General features: G+C 36.1%; 1 protein-coding gene across 5 annotated transcripts in view; it reads right to left on the minus strand.

The window, feature by feature from the left end:
* LOC123557717 (stromal interaction molecule 2-like) overlaps positions 1–8596 on the minus strand; it is a 90134-nt gene extending 81538 nt beyond the window's left edge. For all 5 annotated transcript variants that reach the window (XM_045349358.2, XM_045349356.2, XM_045349355.2 and 2 more), the window contains exon 1: positions 8239–8596. In XM_045349358.2, coding sequence (XP_045205293.1) covers positions 8239–8398 — 160 coding nt within the window. In that variant the 5' untranslated portion in view covers positions 8399–8596. The remainder of the gene's footprint in view (positions 1–8238) is intronic.
* Positions 8597–18749: the final 10153 nt, after the last annotated feature.

Genomic DNA, 18749 nt, shown 5'->3' on the forward strand with positions numbered 1-18749 from the left:
GGTCTCTAGAGAGGTCACAATGTTTTTCTATTATTTGATCTATTGACCTAGTTTTCGAAGGTACGTGACCCTGTTTTGAATTTTATCTAGATATCATCAAGGTGAACATTCTCACTATTTTTCATGAAGATCTCATGAAAAATATGGCCTCTAGAGAGGTCACAAGGTTTTTCTATTTTTATACCTACTGGCCTAGTTTTTGACCGCACATGACCCAGTTTCGAAACTGACCTAGATATCATCAAGGTAAACATTCAGATCAATTTTCATGAAGATCCATTGAAAAATATGGCCTCTAGAGAGGTCAAAAGATTTTAACTATTTTAGACCTACTGACCTAGTTTTTGATCGCAGTTGACCCAGTTTCAAACTTGACCTAGATATCATCAAGATGAACATTCAGACCAACTTTCATACAGATCCCATGAAAAGTACGGCCTCTAGAGAGGTCACAAGGTTTTTTTAATATTTGACCTACTGACCTAGTTTTTTAAGGCACGTGACCCAGTTTCAAACTTGATCTAGATATCATCAAGTTGAACATTCTGACCAATTTTTATGGAGATCCATTCCCAAGTATGGCCTCTAGAGAGGTGACAAGGTTTTTCTATTTATAGACCTACTGACCTAGTTTTTGACCGCACATGACCCTGTTTCGAACTTGACCTAGATATCATCAAGATGAACATTCAGACCAATTTTCATACAGATCCCATGATAAATATGGCCTTTAGAGAGGTCACAAGGTTTTTCTATTATTTGACCTACTGACCTAGTTTTTGAAGTTACGTGACCCACTTTCGAACTTGACCTAGATATCATCAAGATGAACATTCAGACCAACTTTCATACAGATCCCATGTAAAATATGGCCTCTAGAGAGGTCACAAGGTTTTTCTATTATTTGACCTACTGACCTAGTTTTTGAAGGCACGTGACCCAGTTTCGAACTTGACCTAGATATCATCAAGGTAAACATTCTGACCAATTTTCATGAAGATCTCATGAAATATATGACCTCTAGAGAGGTCACAAGGGTTTTCTATTTTTAGACCTACTGACCTAGTTTTTGACCGCACGTGACCCAGTTTCGAACCTGACCTAGATATCATCAAGATGAACATTCAGACCAACTTTCATACAGATCCGATGAAAAATATGGCCTTTAGAGAGGTCACAAGCTTTTTCTATTATTTGACCTACTGACCTAGTTTTTGAAGGCACGTGACCCAGTTTCGAACTTGACCTAGATATCATCAAGATGAACGTTCTGACCAATTTTCATGAAGATCTTGTGAAATATATGGCCTCTGGAGAGGTCACAAAAGGTTTTTCTATTTTTAGACCTACTGACCTAGTTTTTAAAGGCACGTGACCCAGTTTCGAACTTGACCTAGATATTATCAAGGTGAACATTCTGACCAATTTTCATGAAGATCTTGTGAAATATATGGCCTCTAGAGAGGTCACAAGGTTTTTCTATTTTTAGACCTACTGACCTAGTTTTTGAAGGCACGTGACCCAGTTTCGAACTTGACCTAGATATCATCAAGATGAACATTCTGACCAACTTTCATAAAGATCCCATGAAAAATGTGACCTCTAGAGTGGTCACAAGCAAAAGTTTACGGACGGACGGACGCACGCACGCACGGACGCACGCACGGACGACGGATACCGCGCGACCACAAAAGCTCACCTTGTCACTTTGTGACAGGTGAGCTAAAAAAACTCAAAAATTCCATGAAATGCAAACATTTTGCAAATCTATTTCATGAAAAGGAATTCTTTGTGATGCATTTTTAATTGTTAACTGATTTGATAAATACATCCTGTTGAAGTGAACCATCATTGAAAATGTTATAATTTTGCACAATGAAGTATCCGGTTTATAATTTAATACACTGATAATGTTGGACATTATTAACAACCTGCATATAAATGGTACATACAAAGTAGCTAGATAACTCATGATAAAGTTTTATAAAAAATTTTAATATATCAAATAAAACTAAAATAATGTTATGTTTCAGGTAGAACTCCAGGGCTTTTTTACCTGCTACAGACCCTTACCCTTGGGGAAAATGTCTTTCAATCTAAATCATGCTGTTTTTCTCTAAAGCAGACTTTTTTCCCCAATTTCCCTCTTTGTGAAGGTATATAATATACTAGTTTTCTTATTAGTTTCCCTTATTTATCTTTTAGCCAGCTGGAAGAGAAATGGAGACAGAATCTGTTTTATAAAGATAGAAATGAAGAACAAATGCAGTAAAAACCACCTCCTTAACCCTTACCCTGCTAAATTTGTCCATCTTTCAATTTGGACAGTACCATTAACTTTTAAAAGGGTCACCGGAGATTACCAAAAGATACTGACTGAATGGCGAACAGTGCAGATCACAATCAGACTGCACTGATGTGCAGGCTGATCTGACATCATATACACTGGTCGTTAAGGCAGAATCAGACGTGTCCAGCATAACGGTTAAAAGTATGAAAATGTCAAAATTGCCTACAATTTTCACAGAACAGTGAACAAATGGATAAAAACTGTGAAATACAATATTATACACATTGTATACATGTAGGACCAAGGGCAATAAAACAAAATTAAATCTGACATCATAACTGGACAACCAAAATGCTCTGAGCCAGCAAAAATATTGTAACTTAGGGTTTTGAAGCTACTCATGTATCCAGTCTATTAACTACTTGCCCTAAATGGAGCATGTTATCGTCATGTAACATACCAACAACCATTTCTTTGTGTTTTTAAGGAAAGTTTGAAGTAATGGCCCATTAGTACCTTAGATGTGAAGTTGTGTTCAATTACAAAAATCATAAAACCAACCACTGCTGATTTATACTAATTTTCAAATTTTGCATTTATAAAATCTTTAACCTTTAGCTTGCTAAATTTCTAAAATGGACTGGTCCATCATTTATTTTGGGCAGTACCATTTATTATTCAAAGAGGTGTTCAAAGGAAATTTACTGACTGAATAGCGAACAGTGCAGACCATGATCAGACTGCACGGATGTGCAGGCTGATCTTGGTCTGCACTGGTCGCAAAGGCAGAATTACTTGCCGCCAGCAGGGTAAAGGTTAAGATCCTCTGGAAGAAAATAATGCAACAAAGCATTTACATGTAATACAACAGCAGACTCGGTTTGTCAGTGAGTCTTGATCATGAAAGATATTATGAAATACTCAACACACCTCACATCCTCTAGTACCAGCTTAAACCCGAGGTTGTTAATAATATAAAATGTACGAGTTTCATTGTTATGAAGCATATTTTTTTTATCTCCATTTGAAATTATAAACCTTCATTAATTGTCATTCATCATGAAAAAAAATTAGTTGACTTGTGACTTAAGCAGAGTATGGTGGATTGAAGCAGGCCCTGATTGAAGGATAAATTTCCAATGAAGTCCTGTATGATACTGTTATATGGTGCATTTTCTTTAACGGTTGAAATCCACATAAATGTCACAGCATGTGGCAGCAATAAATAGATAATACAATTTTTTTTTAAAAATTCTTTTAAACTTTCCTGTAACTGCACTACCAATTCATGTTTCTGTAATATTTAAAATTGATGAAATTTTTTGGACAATTTTCCAGAAACAAATAGTTGTAGGTAAGCCAAAATTACTATTGAATATGAGCCATTTAATTCATAAATAAATACATAATTATGTCTGTCTGGATCTACATGTAGGTTAACAGTAAGTACAGAGGTACCACGTACTTTAGGGCTTAGTTGTACACAAAAAGTCAATGAAAAGTCTAATTTAATCTTTAATAATTGAGTGACCTGCTATATACCAGTAATCAACCTAACAAGAGCTGTCCGTAAGACAGCCAAGCTCGACTATTCGAAATATTGTCACAGAAGCAGGAAATTATTACCCAAATGTTAAATATCAAAAGAGTTAAGTTCGAAAGGGGACATAATTTGACCAAAATACATATCAGAGTTATGGGACTTGATGTTATCAACTAGTTTTATAACCCCGAAGAAACATGTTAAGTTTCAATTCAATATCTGCATTAGTTTTGGGGATAGTAACTTGCATGTAAAACTTTAACCAGAATTTTCTAAGTCCAAAAGGGGGCATAATTTGCTCAAAATACATGTTAAGAGTTATGGAACTTGACCCAGTGAGGTTGGTAATTGACCTAGGAAAAGAATAAATAAGTTTCAAAGCTATATGCCTTTAAATGATAGCTGTATGTACTTGCACGCAAAACTTTAACCAGGATTTTCTAAGTCCAAAAGGGGGCATAATTTGCCCAAAATACATGTCAGAGTTATGGGACTTGGTGCTATCAACTAGTTTTATAACACGGAAGACACATGTGAACTTTCAATTTAATATCTGCAGTAGTTTTGGAGATAGTTACTTGCATGTAAAACTTTAACCAGAATTTTCTAAGTCCAAAAGGGGGCATAATTTGCTCAAAATACATGTCAGAGTTATGGGACTTGACCCAGTGAGGTAGGTAATTGATCTAGAAAAAGAAAAAATAAGTTTCAAATCTATATGCCTTTTAGTAATAGCTGTATGTACTTGCACGCAAAACTTTAACCAGAATTTTTTAAGTCCAAAAGGGGGCATAATTTGGCCAAAATGAAGGTCAGAGTTATGGGACTTGATGCTATCAACTAGTTTTATAACCCCAAAGACACATGTGAAGTTTCAATTCAATGTCTGCATTAGTTTTGGAGATAGTAACTTGCATGTAAAACTTTAACCAGAATTTTCTAAGTCCAAAAGGGGGCATAATTTGCTCAAAATACATGTTAGAGTTATGGAACTTGACCCAGTGAGGTAGGTAATTGACCTAGAAAAAGAATAAATAAGTTTCAAAGCTATATGCCTTTAAATGATAGCTGTATGTACTTGCATGCAAAAACTTAACCAAGGTGTGACGCCGACGCCGACGCCAGGGTGAGTAGAATAGCTAGACTATTCTTCGAATAGTCGAGCTAATAAAAACCTTAATTAGGCACATTTTAATGTTATTTAATCAACACAAGAGTGAAGTTTGTCATTTTAGATCTATTTATTGGCAAAGGCAATAGTTAACATGTTATAATAATTATCCAATACATGCTAGCAGCCAGTTATTGGCAGTTAACAATTGTACTACATTATACTTGACCCCCTGACCAACTGTAGACATGTACATGTACATATGTAGACCAACCATTGCAGTCATTCATGATTAAAGGTAGTCTTAGGTAGATAGTACAATATTTAAGACACAGTCATGTCATATTATGCTATAAATCATTAGATGGAATGAAAATAATCTCAATTTCCAGCTGCAGGGTGTGCAGGTATCATCTTTACAATTAAATTATACGTCAGTAAGGTTTTATGTAAGCGCTTGCTTTGTAAGCATAAATTATTTAAATATCATATAATATACATCACAGCTAGTTTTCAAAGTGTTATAAATTTGGAATTTTCATCTTTCATTTTGCAAGTGTGAGATAAAATTCGAATTAATGCCTTCACTGTTATAAATTTCAAACAAGGCAATACAATAAAATCTTATCTACCTTCCCTATCATTTTTTAGCATTAAATTCATAATTTTAACATGTCCAAAACATTGCGGAATGATACTAATTTCACTTGGGCATGGATTACATTTTAATCGGACTTTATCATAGACTCCCTGTTTAAAATCTCAAACTTTTAACTAAAATAAAGGAACCACAGCATTCATTTTACTTGGTCTAAATAATTATGTTATTTAAGTGGAATTTCCTTGGGTGAATCTGAATAAAAATATAAATAAATCCAGTATTAATTTCACTAAAAGCAATGTATGATTATGTGCAACAACTACCAATTTGCCCATAGAAATCTGTTTGTCTGGTAAAATTTCTGTGTTTACATTCAAAATTATTTTGCCTACCGGTATTTTCAACTATTTGAATCAATTTGCCAGACTGCAAGGCTAAATACTCTGATGACATTAAATCAGACATGACTGCCAACAGACACTTTCCATTCACCGTAGAGCAGGACCTTCAGTGAACATATAATTTTTTTATCATTTCAGAACTACTTTAGCACATAATGTTGACAGGATGAATTCTGCACACAAAAGTATGATGCATTCCTGGAAATGCCTGAACATACATAATATACAGTGCCCTGGGGAGAAGAAAATGATTAGAAGTCTTTGTCATATTAAGCTCTCAGATACAGATACACAACTCAATATATTTGACATAGGATACTTATGGACCTAAAATGGGGTGTATAAAAAGCATAAAAGTGGACTACACATAATCATACATGAATATACAGCGTGGTTCAGTATTTCTGAAAATGAGACTATTTACATTAATTTAAATCACTTGTAAGTTGTATCCCCATCAAGTACATTACAGAACAGTATCTGACCAACTTTACACTATTTTCTGCAAGTTATAATTTGTTTTGGTGAGATCTATCAGTTGTTATTTACAAAAAAAGACCTTAATTCTGAAGTAAGAAATTTATGGATTTCTTAATTTAATGCCTAAAATTTTACTTTATATTTCAACTGTCAAAATTATGTTTTATGTTGCCTTCATACAGACTACAGTATTGATTTCTGGGCTACTTGATGGTAGCCACTGATGGTAGCTCAGCGGGCACACTCTGACAAAATTTTGTAGCCCTACAGAATTTTCTGTTAGCCCTCAGCAGCCCCCAGACATGGGATTTCTGAAACCCTGCATGTTGTTTAATATCACAGACACTTGGGGTTCTGAATCTGGGTTACTTCCCTTCCTTTCTAATAAGCAATTTGCCTGTCTATGTAAGCAAGCATAACATTTACATAATTTTTTAACTAAAAAGTAAGTTTAATTTTAATTCAAATAACGTGAACAAATTATTTGCCAATAGTATTTAGTTGTTACATTGCTACAAGATACCAAACCTCTCAGAAGCATCAACTTTTGACTCGCAAATTTTTGGGGAGACAATCAAAATCCCCTTGATCAAAATCCCCTTCACTGAAAAATGATAGGGTGTTACAAAATCCCCTTCATACTTTTGCAGGGGGTATCATAATCCCCTTTGTGATTTTTACTTATTTCATCAAGTTCAAATACAACTATATACAACTTAAAAGTCTATTGCATAAAGCACGTAAATACAATGCCTTTAGCAAACATAATATAATTTGGAGCACTAATATCTATATATCTATAATGTTAATCACAGAGGGGATTATGATACCCCGTGCAAATGTGTGAAGGGGATTTTGTAACACACAGTCATTTTTCAGTGGAGAGGATTTTGATCAAGGGGATTTTGATATACACTCAAATTTTTGACTGTATTCAAGTAATTGGAAATAATTACCGGTATATAAATCTACACACATTTTAAGTTGATTGTTTGCTTAATTTAAGTGTGCTTCACTGGTTTATAAGCTATGTAGTCAGGTGATGCTTTTGAAGGGTTTGGTATCTTGTAACCAATGCTTTGATGGTATATTTTGATATTTTTATTTAAATACTGACCCACACTGACTGAATGTTTAAGATTTTGAAAGCCATGCCCATGAAATGGATTTTAAGACAAAAAACTTAGCATCATGTTTCCTTGGGTCCAGGGCTGCTCAACTGGCTTGTCAAAACCCAAAGTGTCTGTAAACTGTACATGGCTCGGAAGGAGTATTACTGACCATAAATGTGGAATTAGGTAGTTAATGCTCCTAGTAGTGGTGTATATCTGTCAAGACACGCGCATTGTGCCTGTGTCAAACGCATTTTGGCCCTAGATCGCGCACATGCATTTTAAAAAATAAAACAATTAAATTTTTTTGGTAAAAAATCACTGAATCAAACTTGCCCAGCGACACTGACACGGTGTTTTTATACTGTTTCATACTGTGTAATAAAGACTTTACATTCACCTGAGCAACTTGTAATTTCTACCGTATGAATAAATGTCACAAAAAGTAAACATAAAGGGAGATGATTCAAAACCAGGTCTATTTTGTGTTGAAAAAAAACTACATTTTCCATGTGAGGGCATCTCCAGATTCTAGGGGGCTTCAGCCCGGACCCCACATGAGCCACAAGCCCCTTCGAACCCCGATCACACTCATGGCCTTTGTTAAACCTTGACTGCTATTGTGGTGTAGGATGACTGGTGAGGCGATGGTCTACACAGACTAGGTTATACTGGCTGGCTGAGATTACAGACTACTTACTTTCATCTGGCAAAGGAATTCTTTCTTGTTCTGTTGGTGTTTTATCAGCTGTTGATGACTTAACAGCCTGTGCATCTATGCAACTCTTTCCAAGTAAGAAAAAACATGCAAAAACTGCTAAAAGGAACACTTTGTAAAACTTCCAACACATTTCTGACATCTTATTCCAAGCATAATTCACTTAGAAAAGATCGAATTAATTATTTCCAGTAGTACAGACATTAAACCAACTTTCTTTCATCATTCACAATTAATTTTGAATACTTCCATTTTGTGTAATATTTATAAATACAAAAAATATTTCGCTGCAAAATAACACACAATTTTATTCCACGAAAACTTCCTGTCAAACTTCATGCTCGATTGTAATACGTGACACCAGTAGAATAATGTTCATTTATATTTGACCAAATGCTGGCAGTAAGGTTTCGCGCGAAGTGATCTTTGAACTTTATTTGTAACGTTACCATTTTAAAATGTCGTCATGGACATATTGCTCCATGTTTTTGTCTGAAATTATGGTGTTTTCTTCAAAATGAATTGTCCTAATGTGTTGGCTGTGTGTCTGTGTGTGTGTGTGTGGTGCACGCGTCTGCGTGCTGTGGGTTTCGTTTTGAGGAGGCTGCGTTTTTGGTGCGTGGCATTCTCTGTTTGATATTTGTCTTTGTTTTTTTTTTAATTTTTTCTCTTGCAACTTTTAGAGTTGTCAAAAGATTATACGCGCAAATGATACTTTTTTTAATTCATAGGTAAGGGATTCACCCTGACAAATATAACTTTTATTTTCACTTTTATTTACACTTTCATTTACACTTTATTAACACTGTCATGATGTAACTTTGGAACATGGTGTGGATTAAGAGTGAAGTTTGCTTTTGTCCACTGACCATTCTAAGTCAGTGACCACTGTGTTCCTTTATCTGTTTCTCTACCTTGCCTACATGTTGCACTTTGTCTATGTATTTTTATGCTCCCCAATAGAAAAAAGGGAAGAGGGAAAATAGTGTTTTTGGATTTACTCCTAAACCTCTAAGCTTATATTTGATCAACTTGAACAAAAGCTTTGGAGAAATCCATAACTTATACGTCAGTCTGTCGTCTTTTCTCTAGCTTATCGAAAACCTCTCTGTTCTTAAAATAGGGTCGCTCAAAAGCTCTACAGATCTTATGTTCATTGTTTCACAAAGCGTCGGTAAATAAAATTTACCTTTACCTTTACCTTTACCTCCTGAGTGAAACAGATCACCTGGGTCTCACAATTGTTTTTTCACCTTAACCCATATTGGAAGTAAGTATCTCATTTCCAGCGAAGAAAGTAATCATGTTTGAGACTATAATATGCCACACGAGCTAAGATCTAGATGGAATGCATTTCAGGGATATCCGTTTTAGTTAGTTAGGTGTAACCTTCGGACCTTTCTTGTATACAGAGGCAATAGTTGCCCGTTTCCAACCAAGAGGGATAATACGTACCATACCGTGTAAAATGTTAAAGTGAGAACTTCACACAAGATTTCAAGATTTTTACTACCTCGGTGCAAAGTTCTGTGTGGACAGAGACCACTAATGAGTTTATCTACACCCTCAGCTGTAATATTGACGTGGGATGGTGGTGCATGGGCACATGCGGATGATTCACCAAACTTTTAACGAACTGTTGGAAGCTTAAAGGTTGGAGACGGGAGAAAACTGATTACATTTCTTATTTCAGACAGTAGGTTTTCATTGCCGAGATCAGTATGTAATGCCCTTGCTCTTGAGCGATGAGACTCCACACTTCCCAGCAAGCAAGCCTATATGGGCCCTATATGGGCAGTATACGGTAGGCCCATGTGGGCAGATTAATATTGGTCCCATATGGGACCCATATGTAATTATTTGCCCACATCGAACCCATATGGGGCCCATATCTATATCCTTGGAGCAAATACAATATCTTTGCCATATGTTTATTTTCTGCTCGGTTCAGCAGTGTAAATTTTCATCAGTTATCATCCTTTTAATACGAATTTTGGTAATTGGTCAAGTTTTGCACCCATATGGGACCCAGATGGGTCCCACATTGAAAGGAATCGTGACAAATTGTACTTTCCGTACAATTTTCCGTTTTTACAGTTCTTTTTATTCGTTTTTAAAAACAAAATTTATTTTAAAACAAAGAAAAATATCAAACAGGGAGTGCCACGCATCAAAAGCACAGCCTCCTCAAAACGACCCCCCCAGCACGCAAACGCGTGCACCACACACACACTCAAAGCTTACACATCAGGACAAAACGAACAATACACACACACACACACACACACACACACACACGCACCCCCCCCCCCCCCACACACACACACAAAGACAACACATAAGGACAAGACGAACAATAAGCATACAGACACGCGCGCACATAAAGTCAACACACAAGGACAAAACGAACAAACAAAGGAACACAGTGGGGCACCGCCTTGGAACGGTCAGTGGCAAAAACACCATTGGGGAGCTTACACCGGTTTATGGTGCACACCCAACCTCACTCTTACCCCCACCATGTTCCAAAGACATGGGACAGTGTAAATAAACGTAATCCCCTCCAGGTGAATCTCTAGCACACGCGTAATGGAAACAAAAATGCATGGCATGTAAAACACAAAAATGCTCGTGTATAAATATATAAAAAGCAAACCTTAAGAACCAAAAACGTATGTACTCAATGCCTTTTCAGAAGACAGAGCAACAAGAGAAACACCCTTAAGGGCCCGACGAAACAGGCCAGAAGACAAATATCAAAACAGTTCAGTCCTGGTAGGATTTAAAAACTGCTCATCATAGAGTCCTCCCACTCTTCCGTCAGACGCAATCAAAGAGGGAAGCGTAGTGTCCAACTGTAAACGGGTTGAACACTAAACATGCGGTATGTCTCAAAACAGTTGGGTCGTAACCTCTTTTAATAAAACGTTTGATAATCTTTTCAAATACATTTGAAAAACTAGAAAATGCTTTTGTAAAAAAGCGCATGTCTCCCCCAATGCAAAGTCCTATAGGCAAGAAGTCAATAGGGGTCTGGAGCGAAAGTCAAAGAGACACTGATGGTTGGCTGCAATAGGGATCATCTACTTGGCATGTCCAGTCATCCCGCTAAATTTCAACATTCTTGGCCTAGTGGTTCTCAAGTCACTGTTCAGGCTCCTGTGACCTTGACCTTTGATCAAGTGACCTCAAAATATATAGAGGTCATCTACTCTGTATGTCCAATCATCCTATTAAGTTTCAACATTGTAGGTCAAGTGGTTCTCAAGTTATTTCCAAAAAATGATTTTACATGAACAGGCCACTGTGACCTTGACCTTTAATAGACTGACCCCAAAATCAATAGGAGTCATCTACTCTGCATGTTCAATCATCCTATGAAGTTTCAACATTCTGGGTCAAGTGGTTCTCAAGTAATTGATCGGAACTGGTTATCAATGTTCAGGCCCCTGTGACCTTGACCTTTAACGGAGTGACCCCAAATACAATAGGGGTCATTTACTCTGCATGAACAATCATCCTATGAAGTTTCAACATTCTGGGTCGAGAGGTTCTCAAGTTATTGATTGGAAATGGTTTTCCATGTTCAGGCCCCTGTGGCCTTGACCTTTAACAGAGTGACCCTAAAATCGTTAGGAGTCATCTACTCTGCATGACCAATCATCCTATGAAGTTTCATCATTCTGGGTCAAGTGGTTCTCAAGTTACTGACCGGAAATGGTTTTCAATGTTCGGGCCCCTGTGACCTTGATCTTTCACAGAGTGACCCCAAAATCGTTAGAGGTCATCTACTCTGCATGACCAATCATCCTATTAAGTTTCAACATTCTGGGTCAAGTGGTTCTCAAGTTATTGACTAGAAATGGTTTTCAATGTTCAGGCCCCTGTGACCTTGACCTTTAATGGAGTGACCCCAAAATCGATAGGGGTCATCTACTTTGCATGTACAATCATCCTATGAAGTTTCAACATTCTGGGTCAAGTGGTTCTCAAGTTATTGATCAGAAATGGTTTTCCATGTTCAGGCCACTGTGACCTTGACCTTTGATGGAGTGACCCCAAAATCAATAGGGGTCAATTACTCTTTATGACCAATCATCCTATGAAGTTTCAATATTCGGGGTCAAGTGGTTCTCTAGTTATTGATCGGAAATGGTTTTCAATGTTCAGGCCCCTGTGACCTTGACCTTTGACGGAGTGACCCCAAAATCAATAGGGGTCATCTACTCTTCATGAACAATCATCCTATGAAGTTTCAACATTCGGGGTCAAGTGGTTCTCTAGTTATTGATCGGAAATGGTTTTCCATGTTCAGGCCACTGTGACCTTGACCTTTGACGGAGTGACCCCAAAATCAATAGGGGTCATCTACTCTTCATGATCAATCATCCTATGAAGTTTCAACATTCGGGGTCAAGTGGTTCTCTAGTTATTGATCGGAAATGGTTTTCCATGTTAAGGCCACTGTGACCTTGACCTTTGACGGAGTGACCCCAAAATCAATAGGGGTCATCTACTCTTCATGACCAATCATCCTATGAAGTTTCAACATTCTGGGTCAAGTGGTTCTCTAGTTATTGATCGGAAATGGTTTTCAATGTTCAGGCCCCTGTGACCTTGACCTTTGACGGAGTGACCCCAAAAGCAATAGGGGTCGTCTACTCCAGCAGCACTACAACCCTATGAAGTTTCAAGGTTCTAGGTCAAATGGTTCTCCAGTTATTGCTCGGAAATGAAGTGTGACGTACGGACGGACGGACGGACGGAAGGACGGACGGACGGACAGGGCAAAAACAATATGTCTCCTGGGGGAGACATAATTACCATGACCCAAGATCTTACGAAGTTTGTAAAGTCATATAATGTTATATTTTAAAAATTGACCGGTACAACTGTCTTATTTTATTTAAATTTGAAATAAATAAAATAATCTAATACTAACGTAAAATCTCACGAGAGTACAAAATTTCGCGCGCACGTTCTTTCTGTGGAAAACTGGCAAATTCAACACAAGTGAAACAAAAATCATTACAAATTTACTCGTTATTTATCATATGAAATAGAATTTCTTATTTGAAGGCAAGTACACTAATGAATTATTGTTTTCAGATTTTTAATACATTATTATTTTCAGGTTAATCTCGTCTTTTACTGGAAATTTCTTGTTCATTTTTTTATGTCATACATTTCCGCGATGTTCCTTGAAGCCCATGTGGGACCCATGCCAATTCCGTTTGCAAATCCCATGTGGGTCCCTTATTGGCAGCCCATGTGGGGCCCATATAGATTGGCCATGTAGTTGCCATGTGGGTTCCATAATGGACCCATATGGGTCCCATATTGAAGCCCATGTGGGATCTATGCCAATCCCGTTTACAAATCCCATCTGGGTCCCTTATTTGCAGCCCATGTGGGCCCCACATAGAAAACAATAAGGGGCCCATATAGGTCCCATATATTTTGCTAGCTGGGTTAACTATAAAACTTTTGAGACTACCTGGCTCTGAGTCACCTTCAAAAAGTACAGATTGTAAGTGCGTCAATTACGATTTGCATATTTTTGTGTATGGACGTTTTGATGGCTCGAGAAGTGACTTTGAATCAGATTGTTTTTTGTTATTTACCTGTAATAAATTTTCAAAAAAATCGCTGTAAAACGTAACAAGACTTTCGTATTGATTAAAAAAAACAACAGTGTATTAGTAAATATTCCTTCTCTTGAGAAGGAACACTTTGATTCGGTAAGTTACACTTGACTGATCGAGCAACTGACCTCGAAAGCTGTTGTCATTACAAGCTGACCAATCAAACTCCATGACCTTAAAAATAACCTCTGACGTTAAAATTATTCTTTCCTGATTGAGGCGACTCTCTTACTTAACGCGCTCCGCGGGTTACATGTTACTAAACCCGAGGATGGTTGATTGATTTTTTCCCTCCATTCTTGAAAAACATAACATATTTACAAACAGATAGACATATATCAGCAAATTTACATGCGCAAAAATTCACGCATCGAATCGTACACTACATGTGGAAATAGATTGACCGGGTCAATGTCTTATTGCCGTATTTACTCAACTGAAAGAGGTAACGGATTTACTTTGTTGTTGAATTTAGCATTTTATGTTAAATAACTAGCGTAAATACTTATTTGACATTTTTGGCAGTATAAATCAACATTGTTCAACATTTTAGTGTTTTTTTCTGGTGCAAAATGTAACAGTGGCGCTATTTAACATGGGTAGTCGGCGGAAGTCCCCACCTGGAATGGATGGAACAACTTATTTCAAGCCGAGCCCACGACAGGCGTTATAGTGACCTCCCCTGCATCCAGTCTGTAAAGTAAATCACCCAGCACTGAACACTAGTCGGAATATCAGCCGCGGGTCCGGAATCGAACCGGATCGCTGTCGTTGTAGTCCAAACTGCTAACCACTGCGCCACTGACACCCTGATTAAAAACAGGGGGATACGGAATGTCAATAAGGTAGAATGGTCTTATCCTTGTGTCCGATCCTGGGGTTGCACACACTGATGACCAATATTCAAAACAGACATTGCAACCAAAATTTTACAAGATGATCATTATATATTTAGATGAGCCCTAGAAGGAACTTTTGCTATGCTTTAACTTGTTTAGTACTAATACATTGATTAATAAGTCTACACCTATTTTGATACTTACAAGTCGTTCCGGTAGTGTACATCGCAGGACCTTTTGGTATAGACACAGCATCTGAGAGATGGGATGCTGTTATCAGTGCTTTTCTGAAGCTCTGTAATGTCGCTGCACAGAAATGATCACTGAGATTATTCCAATCTATCAAAGTCATTAGAAAGTATGAGTTTTTACAAACATTTTTAGTTCAGATTAGCAAGTTATGTCATTGAATTTTAGTTTCACAGTTATTAAATGTTTTTGGTTTAATGTATCTCTTACCATAGTTTGGGGTCAGGAATAAATACATAGCATTGCTTGCACCATCCCAACGGTCACTTTAAAAAAAGACATAAAAATATGTGCCAAGATATTTTGGAAACATGGAACACAACAAGAAACATAATAGCAGACTCGGTTTGATCGAGTCTATGCATGAGAGGTAATAAAAGTGCAATAACACCCATGCTCCATAATACCTACTTAAGCGAATTTCTATCACGGCAACATGAATATATTCGGTGATCTCAGAGGACCTTGAGTGGGGGTTTGGGTAGGAGAGCAGTTATCGAAAATAAAACTTGTGGCTTGACGCTGGACTCTTTTAAGCATGATAGTATCCTTCTGAAGATGCGAGTCCCTGGCTACAGAGCTGTACGCAAATAATTATGACAAGCCGTTTTGCTATTCATTCAGTGACTAAGGGGCTATTATGAATATAGATATATCTTTTGAAGCTATCACTTTAAGATTAAAAGACATCTTTGTAATGACAATAGATAGAATTACATATTTAATTCATAAAAGGTACTTACCAGTAAAGAAGAACTCTTTCTTGCTGAAAGAAATTACAGTTGGCGTAAAAGAGCTAGCAGTATTTGAAATAATATTTGAATTAATAGTATTTAAAAGCTAGCACCTTCGCTTAGCAAGGTATATACTAAAGGCTATCTATGTTAGTTTAAGAGATGTCTTTATAGTAATTTGAGCTATCAGTCATATCTTTATTACAAAAAAGATACCTCTCTAGAAGAAGGGCAGAGGCAAAGAATAGAGATAATTCGTTCAGAATATCGTTAACTCTCTATCTAAAAAGATATTGCTATTAAAGGTCCAATACTAAGGAAAGTGAACATTTTAATTTCTCTTAAAAAGTACAGAAACTATTTCATTTTATTGGAAAATGAAAGTTGGTATGTAGAAATTCGAAATAAATCGCAGTATATGTACAATTATTTTTCTATGAAGTATGAAGAAAGTTAAAAAGACCTGGGGGTCATTCTGTCGATTCATTGAAATTTCAACATAATACACATACATTTCTTTGAGTTCCAAAGACCTTCTGTAAATTTTGACCTGCCAATCTTCATTATTTAGTGTCTTGCAGAAGTCTATGCACTGGCTATAAAAAAAAATTGCCAACTCACTTTCCCTTAGTAATGGACCTTTAAATAAACTTTTTTCCTGTAGTCACGAAATAAATAGTAAAAAAATAGCTTGCAATACAAGTGTTGATCTGACAAGTGCTAGGTATGCAGTCTTTCTGCATATTTTTGGACAGCATTTCGAGAATCCAAAAGTTGAGTTTGTTTGTTCGTGATCGAACAAGTTTTAAAACAAATCGATAGTTTTACCTTCAAACACGCATACCTCATTTGTTGAATGAATGCTAACTGATATTTATTCTGCTAATTTGTCATTTTTAAGATTATTCCTGCAGCTCTCCCGTAAATTGTTTCAGTTCGCAGAAAACTTTGTCATTTTTCCAAAATTGTAAACACTTTCTGTTTTCTTTTACCTTTTTTTAACCAATCGGAAGCTGCGTTTTTAAATACTTTAAGATTTTAAGATTTCATATCAAAATCATGGTCCAGTTAGAGCATGTGATAAAGCAAACTTATTGAACAAATAAAAAGAAACAATAATTGCAATAAGAGACCATATTTATTTATGGTGTAACATAAATTTTGATTCTAGATTGTAAAACTTGACTGCTTTTACCACTTCACTTAGAATGTAGTTTTGACTAAATTCACTTTTATATTTATTTAGGGAGCTTAATATAGCTTAACAGACATAACAACTTTTGGTCATGGTACTAAAGTTTATTGAGAATGAGTAATTGATTTAATACAAGAAGCTATTTTTCAGTTTAGAAAAAGAAACAAAGTCTGATGCTAAACTGACTATTAACAAGTTGAAATAATTTCTTACAAAATAAGGCAAGTTGCTTTGTTTTTGCTATTCATAGGCTGTTCAAACTTTAATGAAATTGGATTTCTGCAGTAATACGTAGAGCTTTCCTTATTTACATCTGCTTCTTGAACAATGTTTACACTGTCCCGTGTCTTCGAAACATGGTGGGGGTAAGAGTGAGGTTAGGTGCGCACCATAAACCAGTTTAAGCTCCCCAGTGGTGTTTTTGCCACTGCCCGTTCCACTGTGTTCCTTTATTTGTCCGTTTTGTCCTCGTGTGTATGCTTTGTATGCGAGTGTTTGTGTGGTGCACGGCTGCGTGCGGTGGGTTTCGTTTTGGGGAGGTTGCGTTTTTGGAACATCGCATTCCGTGTTTGATATTTGTCCTTGTTTTGTGTTTTACAGTTAAGTAGGTAATGTAACTGATTGTCATTACACAAAGTCACCACACGTGAACTTGTGTCTGTGTTAAAAATTTACTTTTTAAGCAGATAGCTACATCTAAAATTTATGAGTGCAATATCTAAATGTGACACAATACTAAAATACTGTTTAAAACAAAATGAGTCTTAAAAATACGATAATTCAAACATTCACTTAATTATTGTCAGAACATCATTTTTCTAATTCTGAACCAACCCAACTTATCACGAAGTTCAGTTAGTATTAACAATATTTTAAATAATAGAAAAAAACAAGTGACTTCTCTAACCAATAATTAGAATATAACCAAGACTGTGTAAGTTTTTTATCACAAAACATATTCAAGGGTAATTAACATTACTTCTTTCAAACAATAAGCAGTCTTACACAAAGTTAAGTTTATTTTCCTCGTCATTGTTGAATGATTTACACCACTTGCTAATTAAAAACTGTACTTTAAATATGCAGCGAAAAAGGAGTTACACCAAGCTCAATAGAACGTACAATTTGATGTACTTTGCTTGAGGTTAAGAATTAGCCTGAAATTGATTGTTTATGTTAGAATTCTCTATACCCCATGTTTCTGATCCGTAACAAAGTATAGGGATAGTCATATAATTAAACGTGTGGATTTGTAAATCAACAGAGAGTAACAATTTTCAAGACTTTTTTTATATTTGACAACATAGCTTTCCTCGCATGATCAACTTAACTTTTGTTAGTTTTACCAAAACAACCATCTGCCGTAAATTACATCTCTAGACAAGAGAACTTCCTAACAAATTATAATACATTATTATTAAAGGGAAAGATAATGTTGTTTTTATGTTAATTCCTTCTGCTATGATTTCGTAAATCATTTAAAGAAATTAACGAATTTTCAAAATCAGCTTCAAAATGAGAAAGTTATGAGCATTTAAATATTTTATCAAAATGGTGGCCATTTTGTTGCCATGGCAGGAAAAAACTAAATGGCGGATTTATCGAATTTCTAAATACATATTTGAACTGTATTTACTTATTTCCTTAAAATAATTTCTCTATTTTTTCGAACTATAATGAAAGAATTTACCATGTTTTACATCTTACACTCAAGAAACATATGAAATTAATCTATTTAAAAGGTTATTTGCTAAATAAAAACAATCAGCAGTGTGTAAATGACGTCATAAACACACTAAAACGGTTGCCTCCATGATCAGCCATTTTCACA

This window comes from Mercenaria mercenaria, chromosome 5, assembly GCF_021730395.1.
Source record: "Mercenaria mercenaria strain notata chromosome 5, MADL_Memer_1, whole genome shotgun sequence".
NCBI classification, from domain to species: domain Eukaryota; kingdom Metazoa; phylum Mollusca; class Bivalvia; order Venerida; family Veneridae; genus Mercenaria; species Mercenaria mercenaria.